At 45.0% G+C, this 12,812-nt stretch overlaps 1 protein-coding gene across 5 annotated transcripts in view; it reads right to left on the bottom strand.

Annotated features, from left to right (window-relative positions):
- LOC139279718 (tumor necrosis factor alpha-induced protein 3-like) overlaps positions 1-12,812 on the bottom strand; it is a 106,408-nt gene that overhangs the window by 37,692 nt on the left and 55,904 nt on the right. For 3 of the 5 annotated variants that reach the window (XM_070898881.1, XM_070898880.1, XM_070898883.1), the window contains one exon: positions 6,049-11,201. The exons of 1 other annotated variant lie outside the window; for it this stretch is intronic. In XM_070898881.1, coding sequence (XP_070754982.1) covers positions 10,917-11,201 — 285 coding nt within the window. In that variant the 3' untranslated portion in view covers positions 6,049-10,916. Of the gene's footprint in view, positions 1-2,678; positions 3,842-6,048; positions 11,202-12,812 lie in introns of those variants that run through there. One more of the 5 variants, XR_011596513.1, reaches the window with a different exon arrangement.

Here is a 12,812-nt window from a genome sequence, read left to right as displayed (position 1 = left end):
GATCACATTGAATGGCGGAGCAGGCTCGAGGGGCCATATGGCCGACTCCTGCTCCTATTTCTTATGTTCTTATGTTCAGCTTGCCCCGCCACCTTTAAGGATTTGTGTATATGGATACCAAGGTCTCTTTGCTCATCTACCCTTTTCAAAACCGTGCCATTTATAGTATCCTCTCTTTCCACATTAGTCCTCCCAAATTGCATCACTTCACACTTTTCCGCATTGAACTCCATCTGCCATGAAACACTCAACAGGTCGGGCAGCATCTGTGGAGAGAGAAACAGAGTTAACGTTTCAGGTCGATGACCTTGCGTCAGAACTGCTGATGAAAAGACCGGAAACGTTGACTGTTTCTCGCTCCACAGATGCTGCCTGACCTGCTGAGTATTTCTGGCATTTTCTGTTTATATTTCAAAATTTCCAGCATCTGCAGTATTTTGCTTTTCCACCTGCCGAGCTTCTGCCCATGTCACCATCCTATCTCTGCCATCCTGAAGCCTGCAACTATCCCCATCACTGTCTACTACTTTGCCAAGTTTTGTATTTTCTGCAAACTTTTAGAATGCTGCTCCCTACACCCATGTCGAGGTCGTTTCTAAAAATTGAAGAGGGGAAAGAAGCCAAAACTGATCCTTGGGGAACAGCTCCCAGTCTGAAAACCATCCACCCTTCTTTCCTGTCACTGTGCCAATTCCATATCCACACCACCAGAACTTTCCCCTCATTCCCTGGGCTTCCAGTCAGTATTGTATTGAGAGTGACTCCACGCGTTCTTATCCAGATGCTCCCAATGTATATAGACATGAGTACTATGTAAGAGGCAAATTCACATAATTGTTGGTGAATAGGAAGTGATGCTTTCTTTATTGTTTGGAATTCTTTTATTCACTTTCTATGGCCACATGAGTTTTGCTTAGTATCTTCTGCCTGCACAGAGGGATGTAAAATTGATCTTATAATTAAAAAATTCTAAATGCCACCAAATTGAAAATTTGGCATCACAAAATGAATGGGCACCAAATGGATCCAGCATGGGTAACTTAGGTACAGATCAGCCATGATCTAATACAATGGTGGGACAGGCTCGAGAGACTGAATGGCCTCCTCTTGTTACTATAAATGCACAAAGAAAAAGTTAGTTCCATTAAAAAGTGGCTATTTCAGAAACTCTCTCAGGCTGCTTTTTTGATTTGAAATCCTGATGTTGCTGCCACCAGTTGTGCAGCTAACACATTTTGGGAGACCATTTGGAAAATTGGTTACAAGGGTGAAGGATAGGTAAGAGTTTTTTTTATTTAATTGAACAGCGACTACCTGATAAGAAGACTTATGATCCCCTCCTCAGTTTAACAACATTCCCATTTTACAGACTGAGGTAGAACTGTGTCAGCCATGGTTCAGTGGGCAGCAGCCTCACCTCGGAGTCAGACGGTTGTGGGTTCAAGTCCCACTCCAGTGACTTAAGCACATAAATCTAGGCTGACACTCCCAGTGCAGTGCTGAGGGAGTGCTGCACTGTCGGAGGTGCCGTCTTTCAGATGAGACGTTAGAGCAGACGGGGCCTCGGTTTATCAGGTGCACATAAAATATCCCATGGCACTATTTTGAAGAAGAGCAGGGAGTTATCCTCGGTGTTCTGGGGCCAATATTTATCCCTCAATAAACATCACTAAAACAGATTACATTGCTGTTTGTGGGAGCTTGCTGTGCGCAAATTGACTGCCGCATTTCCCACAGTACAACAGTGATCACACGCCAAAAGTACTTCATTGACTGTAAAGCACTTTGGGACATCCGGTGGCCATGAAAGGCGCTACAGGTGCAGCGTCCCAAATCCGGAATCCTTGGGATCGAGGCCATTCCAGATTTTGCGTTTTGCCGGATTTTGGAACGTCTTTCTGACATCACGAATCAGGAAACACTCGAGCCCGGCTTTGGGTATTTCCGGATTTCGGAACGTCAGAAAGGGTGGGTGGGCGGGTGCTCGCCGAAGAGCTGCTGCGTAACCGGGCGATGAGGTGTTCGAACGGGGCCCGCCGCCGTGGAGTTGTGAGGAGGAGCTGGTCGGGCGACCCCGTCGCGGAGGTGGTGTTCGGGCGGGCCGGCGAGGAGGCCCTGAGGGCGGGCAGCAGCAGCGGCACCTCGAGGTCAGCAGGGTCCGGCTTCCGGAACATTTTACAGATTCCGGACGACCCTGCCACCAACCGGTCCGGATTCTGGAACTCCAGATTTTGGACACTGCACCTGTATATAAATCCAAGTCTTTCTGTCTGTCTCTCCCATTACCACCCACACCCACATGTACTTGTGCTGCAGCTGAGCATTGCGCTCCAAGCAAAACAGTTCCGAACAGTTGACAAGGACCTAAAATTTCTCCTAATCACCTTGTGTCCTTCAACTGAACTGGTGCCGGAGTGCGTCCCGTCATGTGTCCAGGATTGACACTAGAAGGTACTTTCTGAAAACAGAGATTCATAAACACCCCAGAAGGTGGAGGTGAGGTCGAAGATCAGCCATGATTTTATTGAATGGTGGAGCAGGCTCGAGGGGCCGAATGGCCGACTCCTCCTATTTCTTAACGTGCTTATGACCTCGGGTCACGTGCTTGACCACACCTTAGGTTCGAGATTTTAAAAAAAACCCTTCAGTACGAAATAATAGTAACACATCACTGGACCATATATTTTATTTTGTATAATTTCAATATAGTATTTCTAACAACTCAAACCTTTATATATACCCATGAGCAGGGCTGTACATTTGCCGGGAAAAAATATTAGCAATAACGAGAGTAGCTGAATGCTTTTACACAGTGGTCACTCAGTCTGGGTGTACAATTGACCCGAAGCACCCAATCAACAGGAAAAAACGCATGGTGGATGTGTTTTTGACACCGATACAAAACACACTGATCTCACGAGTTTGTGCATATTTACATTTTCTTTATATATTAGTCAATTTGTCTGCGGCTCAGACAATGATATAAAATGGATAGGGGGTTTTTCAAATTCCCCCATTGAAACAACAACAAAAATCAATTCAAATATGTTAATCAGTACAGGAGGTCAAAGCAAGAAATAGCAAATACATTTCCTCTGCTATATTTTAGGACAGGCTACAGAAATGTGACTCTTCCCCCTCCCCCGCCCAACGTTTTTACCTTCCTCTCCCGAAGAGACGGACTCATTCTGTGGTTCCCCGGGTAACAGTTGTCCACGGTTGCCTCCCCGAAGTGACTGATCCACCAGGGGGTGCATCACAACGGATTTCCATGATCAGTCGCTCGATGATGATGAGTGATCGTCGTTGACTTTTTTTTAGGTCCCCTCTCGCTCAGCCCAAAAGCACCGAGGTCCTAGGTGGCTGAGAGTAGCTAGTAACCACAGATTGCGTTTGGGATTCCCCGCCCTTTGCTCTGGATGGGCCAATTCCACACTGGACAGTCCCCTTTGCCAACTGAGTCATTCGGCGAAGTGAAACGATCCAATTAATGGGGCTGAAAGGCAGACTCTAATATTGTCGGCTGTGGATGCGTTTTTGAAGATGTCTGTCTCGGCTGCGGAGTATTTATACATGCCACGTTCCAGGGCTGGATCTCGTTGTTCTTCTCCGAAATGGCATCCCGAGGGACCGGCTGGAGGGAGGGGGGGGGGGTTCATTGAGGGGGTCACTGAGGGTCAAATGAGAGTCATTGCTACTTTTTGGAGGGCAATACTATCATTGGCTCGATATCGTTGCTACTCGAGCTGAATCGGAGGCTGTATTTAACTGGCTGGGACAGTCACGATGGGCCGAATGGTCTCCTTCTGTGCTGTATCATTCTATAACTCATTCTATGACACTGAAAAGTTCAAAGATTTTGCAAGTGACTACCCAGATCCATTGCGATTAACATTAGACTGGCGACATTACTCAGAAAACAATAATATAGAAACATAGAAACATAGAAAATAGGTGCAGGAGCAGGCCATTCGGCCCTTCTAGCCTGCACCGCCATTCAATGAGTTCATGGCTGAACATGCAACTTCAGTACCCCATTCCTGCTTTCTCACCATACCCCTTGATTCCCCTAGTAGTAAGGACTTCATCTAACTCCTTTTTGAATATATTTAGTGAATTGGCCTCAACAACTTTCTGTGGTAGAGAATTCCACAGGTTCACCACTCTCTGGGTGAAGAAATTCCTCCTCATCTCGGTCCTAAATGGCTTCCCCCTTATCCTTAGACTGTGTCCCCTGGTTCTGGACTTCCCCAACATTGGGAACATTCTTCCTGCATCTAACCTGTCTAACCCCGTCAGAATTTTAAACGTTTCTATGAGGTCCCCTCTCATTCTTCTGAACTCCAGTGAATACAAGCCCAGTTGATCCAGTCTTTCTTGATAGGTCAGTCCCGCCATCCCGGGAATCAGTCTGGTGAACCTTCGCTGCACTCCCTCAATAGCAAGAATGTCCTTCCTCAGGTTAGGAGACCAAAACTGTACACAATACTCCAGGTGTGGCCTCACCAAGGCCCTGTACAATTGTAGCAACACCTCCCTGCCCTTGTACTCAAATCCCCTCGCTATGAAGGCCAACATGCCATTTGCTTTCTTAACCGCCTGCTGTACCTGCATGCCAACCTTCAATGACTGATGTACCATGACACCCAGGTCTCTTTGCACCTGCCCTTTTCCTAATCTGTCACCATTCAGATAATAGTCTGTCTCTCTGTTTTTACCACCAAAGTGGATAACCTCACATTTATCCACATTATACTTCATCTGCCATGCATTTGCCCACTCACCTAACCTATCCAAGTCACTCTGCAGCCTCATAGCATCCTCCTCGCAGCTCACACTGCCACCCAACTTAGTGTCATCCGCAAATTTGGAGATACTACATTTAATCCCCTCGTCTAAATCATTAATGTACAGTGTAAACAGCTGGGGCCCCAGCACAGAACCTTGCGGTACCCCACTAGTCACTGCCTGCCATTACCGTACAACTTTATTAAACAAACATACTTGACTAAGCCCGGGTGTATGAAGATATTACAATCTCAAAGTTCATATAAAATACATAATAAAAGTCTGGAATTATTCGCACAGATCTGTGGAAATAATCGTATGTGCGAAGAAACTCTATTTCCTTCTGGCCCTTTTATCAGATGGGTATTGCTCCATGTTTTTATTTGAACATGGTTTAGATCATTGATCCAGCAAAAGATGCATTGATTCACACCATCATGTAATGTTTTATCTTTTAAAGAATGGTGATGTCCACTGTATTCAAAGTTTGATTTTTTAGGAATATCACTAACCTTTATTGAGCAGTCTACCTTACGTAAACTAGAGATAATCCAAAACTCGGCTGCCGTGTTCTATCTCGCACCAAGTCCCGCTCACCCATCACCCCTGTGCTCGCTGAACTACATTGGCTTCCGGTTAAGCAACGCCTCGATTTCAATATTTTCATCCTTATTTTCAAATCCTTCCATGGCCTCGCCCCTTCCTCTAATCTCCTCCAGCCCCAACACCCCCCCCCCCCCACCACCCCGAGATGTCTGCGCTCCTCTAATTCTGCCCTCTTGAGAATCCCTGATTATAATTGCTCAACCATCGGTGGCCGTGCCTTCCGTTGCCTGGGCCCCACGCTCTGGAATTCCCTGCCTAAACCTTTCTGCCTCTCTAACCTCTCTTTCCTCCTTCAAGACGCTCCTTAAAACCTACCTCTTTGACCAATTGCATGAATTTCTAAAGCGGCTCGGTGTCAATTTTTTAAATCTCAAGCGCCTTGGGACGTTAAAGGTGCTATATAAATACAGGTTGTTGTTGAAGATGATAGACATTGGGGGCTAACTTCGAGGGACTGCCTATGATGATGGAATTGGAGGATGTACTTCATGCTAGTCTTTTTCTGCTTGGTGCCATGTAGAAGAGTAAAGAAATGATTCTATTACACTTCAATCACAATTAAGAAATAAATAACTATCTTGAGTAAAGGTCTGAAGATGGGAATGCTCCAATTTGAAGATTGTTGAAGAAGTTTGTGCCTTGGAAATAATCAAATGGATTTGCTTTACTTTATTTGTGTCCCATCTTTTCAACACATGAACTTGAGAATGAAAAACTTCTGCTCCCCTCCTCAGTTTAACAACATTCCCGTTTTACAGACTGAGGTAGAACCGTTCTCTTCTCTCACCACCGCCCACACCTGTGCTGTACCTGTGTTGCAGCTGAGCACCTGAGTGTTGGCACTCCAGCAAAACAGTTAAGAACAATGGCTGCCAGTTGACAAGGACTTAAAATCTCTCCTAATCAACTTGTGCCCTTCAACTGAACTGGTGCAGGAGCACGTCCCGTCATGTGTCCAGGATTGACACTAGGAGGTGCTATGTGCTACAAAGACATTAGCTGCGAGGGCCAAAGAACCTCAAATGGAAAAACTTTACAAAAAGGCCAATCAGATAAGATTCATTATTCATGAGCTTCTGAGCTGCAGTGTGTACAGAGTGAGGACATCAAAGATTGAAAGAAAGGATATTCTGTAAAATTGTTACTATAGAAATAGGGTTCTTGCGATGAACCAATTTCCCTCTAAATGGTTATTAAATTCTTATGTTTTATAGAAATGCATGAAAGGTTGATGGGATTGTAGATTATCCCCTGCTCAATTATCTATAAAAACTAAAAGGAACAATATAAAGAGCAGGCCACAAAGTCTGCACGTAATATGGTCAGGTGCAGCTTTGATGACTTTGGTTAAACTAATGTTGACTCATCCTCTCTGATCAGTTTTTTTTTTACAGTGTAGGAAGTGGCAACACAGGGTTTCCCCCGAGTAACCTGGGCGTGCATCCAATCCACACAGTGATGGGAAAAAAGGGTTGTCTTTCTGATTGCTCAAAGGATCCTGTGTGAATTGGGGTTTGCTAACCTGAGTCCAGTTCTTCATAGGCACAGACGTACAGCACAAAACTGTTCGTAATCCAACACAAACTGGTAATCTCACTCGCCGGCCGTATGGGTGGCTCGTCTGGGAAACGAGAAAATTCACACATATAGCGGAGGGCCTGCTGGGCTTGGGGCCGCGTAGAATTGAAGAGTTCTACCTGATCTGTGAGTGTTGGCAATAGAATTGAAAGGTGTGCTATTCCACAGCACTGGCATTGCTCACCTTAGCTGAATGAAACAACATTTAGAAACATAGAAAATAGGAGCAGCAGTAGGCCATTCGGCCCTTCGAGTCTGCACCACCATTCAATGTGATCATGGCTATCTCAAAACCATATTCCCGCTTTTTCCTCATACCCCTTGATGCCTTTTGTATCTATCTCCCTCTTAAATATATTCAGTGACTCGGCCTCCACAGCCCTCTGTGGTAGAGAATTCCACAGGTTCATCATCCTCTAAGTGAAAACATTTCTCCCCATCTCGGTCCTAAATTTCCTACCCCGTATCCTGAGACTGTGACCCCTTGTTGTAGACTTCCCAGCCAGGGGGACACATCCTCCCCGCATCCAGTCTATCCAACCCAGTCAGAATTTTATACGTTTCAATGAGATCCCCTCTCATTCTTCTAAACTCTAGTGAATACAGGCCTAGTCGACCCAATCTCTCCTCATACGACAGTCCTGCCATCCCAGGAATCAGTCTGGTGAACCTTCGCTGCATTCCGTCTATGGCAAGTATATCCTTTCTTAGGTAAGGAGACCAAAACTGCACACAATACTCCAGGTGCGGTCTCACCAAGGCCCTGTATCACTGTAGTAAGACATCCTTGTTCCTGGTGTAATGGTAAACAAGATCACAAGATAATTACAGATAACGAAGGCCATTCCATCCATCTTATGTTAACCATCCAAAAGGTCACCCCATTGAAGTAGCTTCATTGTTTCGTGAACCAGTTGTGTTTTTGCCTCCACTGCTCTATTTGGAAATCCCCTCCATGTGAAGATTTTCCTGCTATAAGTTTCAAATTTACCGTTTACTCCTTTGAACCTGCGTCCCCTTGTTCTACTCCTATGATTTAATTTCCCATACCCTTAACTATCTTGTATACTCCTATAGGACCACCTCTCTGCTGCAGGCTCAAAATCCTATTCTTTCTTCTTTGCTCATCATTCAGATTGCCTTTACATTAAGGATCAGCCTCGTTTGTCTTCTCTGCTCGAAGTCCAAGTGCTTGAACAGCTCCCCTTGTTTCTCAATGGCCAGAGCGGGACACCGTACTCAAAAGTCTGACCAGAGCACTGGGCAATTTCATCACAACCTAAGTCTGAGGGGAGACCCGATTGGGCCTGGATAGAAAGAACCTGTTTTCCTTAGCAGAGGGGTCAACAACCAGGGGGCATTGATTTAAAGTAATTGGTAGAAGGTTTAGATGGGATTTGAGAGGAAATGTTTTCACCCTTTTATTTTGTAAAAGGAGTCTACAATGTAAAGAAGTCTAGTTTGATTTATTTTGATGCCTTAGTACACTTGTTATTTATTGTGATTATCGCTAAGCATATGAGGGGGAGATGAGCATATGCGGGAGAAGGGAATAGAGAGTTATGAAGAAAGACTTGCATTTATATAGTGCCTTTCACGACCACTGGACATCTCAAAGTGCCTTTCAGCCAATGAAGAACATTGGAAGTGTAGTCACTGTTGTAATGTGGTTACGCTGATAGAGTTAGATGAGGAAAGATGGGAGGAGGCTTGAGCGGAGCATAAACATCAGCATGGACTGGTTGGGCTGAATGGCCTGTTTCTGTGCCATATATTCTCTGTGGTTAGGAAGATGCCACTTAATGCACGTGAGCATTAACCATTTAATCATTACAAATTTACAGGCAGGTAATATTTAATTCCTGTTTTTGACTGCATGGTTATGGTTTCTGAAAAGTTTACAACCTAAACTGAGGCACTTGCCAATTAAAAAAAAAAAGAATGTTCCTCTCTTCCTTTTAGTCTACTAGAATTTTGTGCCTGTAATTTGCATGGTTGTAAACAATTTGCTCCATTTTAGATGGGGAAGCACTGCATCCTTATTGTTAATGCACCACAACGCAAAGGTGCAAGGAGTTTTGGTGGTGGTGTTTTCTGGTATTGGTCGGAGAGAGGATCATGCCAATGAGTCATCACATCATGGGATCACGGTCAACACAAGTTGCCAGGAAAAGACTGCCTGAGGGTGAGGTGATTTCCCACAGGGAGAGGGACACACAAACCAGAGGGTAAGCTAGCCTCTAGCACTGTGCACGCTATTATTAGAGGGAAGAAATGCATTGCATTAATATTGTGCAAGCAGAAGCCTTGTTGTAATATGACTAACTTCAAGGAATGTTAGTTGAATTTCTGTTGAAGCATTTGACTTATTTTTTGGCTTTTGCTGTCTTTCTAAGTTCTATTTTAGCAACAATGGAATGCACAGTATATTTACATTAGAAAGAAAGACTTGCATTTATATAGCACCCTTCACGACCAGCGGAAGTCCCAAAGTGCTTTACAGCCAATGAAATATTTTTTGTAGTCACTGTTGTAATGCAGGAAACGCAGCAGCCAATTTACACACAGCAAGCTCCCACAAACAACAATGTGATAATGACCAGATAATCTGTTTTCGTGATGTTGGTTGAAGGATAAATATTGGCCAGGACACCAGGGATAACTCCCTGCTCCTCTTCGAAATAGTGCCATGGGATCTTTTACGTTCGGCTGAGAGAGCAGACAGGGCCTCGTTTTAACGTTTCAGCCAAAAGACGGCACACCTCCGACGATGCAGCACTCCCTCAGCACTGCACTGGAGTGTCAGCCTAGACTTATGTGCTTAAGTCACTGGAGTGGGGCTTGAACCCACAACCTTCTGACTCAGAGGCGAGAGTGCTACTCACTGAGCCACTGAGTTGTCAATATGCACTGAAACTTCATCCAGTGAGAACCTGAGGTATATAGATCAGAAAGGTTCAAGGTTCAATCCCTGGACTATGCTGAATTAGCTGGTACTGGACAGGGTCCCACAAATGGTCTCAGTGCCCAAGTTAGGGTGGGAGAATTGGCCAGGATTCTCACTCCTGATGGTGCTCCAGTGAGTCCTGTGAAAGTGCATGTGTGGGCATTGAGCAAGGACAGGAGTACAACAACTTGCTGATATGCACAGCCAAAGTTTACATATGAATGGCAGGAAGGTTCTGGAGGGTGTCTGTAGCTCAATGTTCAGTGTGGGGCCAAGTACATGGATAGCAGATAAAAACTGGCATAGGTGTGTGGGTGATCGTATCAACTCAAACTACAATTAGTCTAAATTTAGCAAAAGCCCATAAACAACAAAAATATAAGCCCCGACCTGGGTTGAAATTTTCCTTGAAATTCTGTTGTGTTGTATTTCATTTCTACTTAATACTGTAGAACGCTATGCTTTTCTGTGCTAAGACAAGGCCATATCACTCTGTTTTGCGGTTTGCTATAAATATAATAATTACCTAATTAAAACATTGAGATACATTAAGGATAGACTGAAGAATTTGGGGTTGTTCTCCTTAGAGCAGAGAAGATTGAGAGGAGATTTGATAGAGGTGTTCAAAATCATGAATGTTCGAGACAGAGTAGAGAGAGAGAAACTGTTCCCTTTGGCACAACCAGAGGACCCAGATTTAAGGTGATTGGCAAAAGAACCAAAGACGACTTGAGGAAAAACTTTTTTACGCAGCGAGTGGTTAGGATCTGGAATGCACGGCCTGAAAGGGTGATGGAGGCAGACTCAATCACGGCTTTCAAAAGGGAGTTGGATAAGTATCTGAAGGAAAAGTAGGGCTACGGGGAAAGGGCGCGGGAGCTGGATGAGCTGAAGTACTCTTGCAGAGAGCCGGCACAGGCTCGACGTGCCGAATGGCCTCCTTCCGTGCTGTAACCAGGTCGGGCTGCCCTCTCCCCTTTCTCTAGCCCACACACATCTATTTCCTGAGCATCTGTGAGACAGTGAAACAAGCGTTACAGTATCCATCACATTTTGCATTCCCGAAGTGCTCACAGCCCTGAGCTCTGCAAAGATTTCTCTTCGGTTCGGGACTGAGCTGATCCGATGACGATAAAGTGTGAGACTGCGAAGCTTGCAAGTGACCACTGCTGTTGTTTCCGCTCTTCCTCAACTCCAACCCAAAGTGCTCGTTCGTAGCTCGTTCAGACAAGCTCTGGTTGCTCGGTGGGTTATAATTGTGACATCTCGGCAACATGCGGCTCTGAAATGACAACGGTTTTATTCAGCCAAATCCATTTTAAAGGTCAATGGACACACTTTTGTACATCTTGTGGTGAGCTCTCATTGCTTTGGCAGATTGCAATCAAGCATAAAGTACAGGATTACATTTTGGGTGGTAAGTTTTGCTTTTTCTGTTCGGACTGAAATTCTGGAGCTGCTTTTTCAGTCATGGTATTTTGTATTACATCATGTTACACGCGGTCATCTGACAGGCCATGCAAACTGTCTTATTTTGGTCCTCTTAATGCCCTTTAGGCGACATGTGGCAAAGGAGGTGGAAATATTAGTAGTACAACCTTCTCACACTGCTAAATAACGCTCCATAGTTGTATTCTGCACTAATGTAGCATAGTGGTTATGTTACTGGACCAGTAATCCAGAACGTGGACTAATAATCAAGAGACCACAGTTCAAATCCCACCATGGCAGCTGGGGAATTTAAATTCAATTAACAAAACAAAAAAAGCTGGAATAAAAAGCTGGTATCAGTAATCGGGACCATGAAACTACCGGGTTGTGTAAAAACCCATCTGGTTCACTACTGTCCTTTAGGGAAGGAAATCTGCCGTCCTTACCCGGTCTGGGCCTATGTGTGACTCCAGACCCACAGCAATGTGGTTGACTCTTAACTGCCCTCTGAAATGGCCCAGTGAGACACTCAGTTGTATTCAAGAAGGCAGCTCACCACCACCTTCTCAAGAACAATTAGGGATGGGCAATAAATGCTGGCGGATACATTTTTTAAAGTATCGTAGTTATGTTACTGGACTAGTAATCTAGAGGCCTGGACTAAAAATCCAGAGAGCACGAGTTCAAATCCTACTATTCAGTTAAAGACAATCTGGAAATAAAAAGCTGGTATCAATTTATTAAAAAAGTGAAAAAGAAGCAATCAGATTGTCATAAAAAAAACCAATTGGTTCATTGATGTCCTTTAGGGAAGAAAACATGTCAGCCTTACCCAGTCTGGCCTATATGAGACTCCAGACCCACACCAATGTGGTTGAGTTTTAACCGCCCTCTGAAATGGCCTGTGGATGGGCAATGCCAGCCATGCCTGTGACGCCCACATCCCAAGAATGAATAAATATTCCTCCTCTCCTGAAGGTTTCTGACTCATTCTGGGGTACAGGCAGTGGCTCTCTGGCACCTCCTGTAGTGTCTCTGGGGTACAGGCAGTGGCTCTCTGGCACCTCCTGTAGTGTCTCTGAGGTACAGGCAGTGGCTCTCTGGCACCTCCTGTAGTGTCTCTGCACCTTGTTACACGAGGCATGTATATATCAGACACGGTCACTCTGTGACCTTCACTTTATTCCCAGGACCAAAGAGTGTTGACCCTGGGTGGGACCTCCCCTTTTATACCTGGAAACCCAGGTGAGGAGTGTCTCCCGCAAGCTCACCCCCTGTGGTCAGGGTGTGCATTTCAAGGGTAAGGTACAGTGTGCATGAGTTACAGTTACATAACTATTGTCATTGCAAGATGGTGAAATACATGACATCACCCCCCCCCTTTAAGTCTTTTAGTTTCAGAGGTTAACTCTGTCGGGTGGTCGACGCTCTCTCGTGGAGCGCCGCAGTTGTGGCTCTGGTG

Source organism: Pristiophorus japonicus, chromosome 14 (genome assembly GCF_044704955.1).
Source record: "Pristiophorus japonicus isolate sPriJap1 chromosome 14, sPriJap1.hap1, whole genome shotgun sequence".
Taxonomy (NCBI): Eukaryota; Metazoa; Chordata; class Chondrichthyes; family Pristiophoridae; genus Pristiophorus; species Pristiophorus japonicus.
Note: the sequence above shows the minus strand (reverse complement) of the source record. Positions and strands in the feature narration are given on the sequence as shown.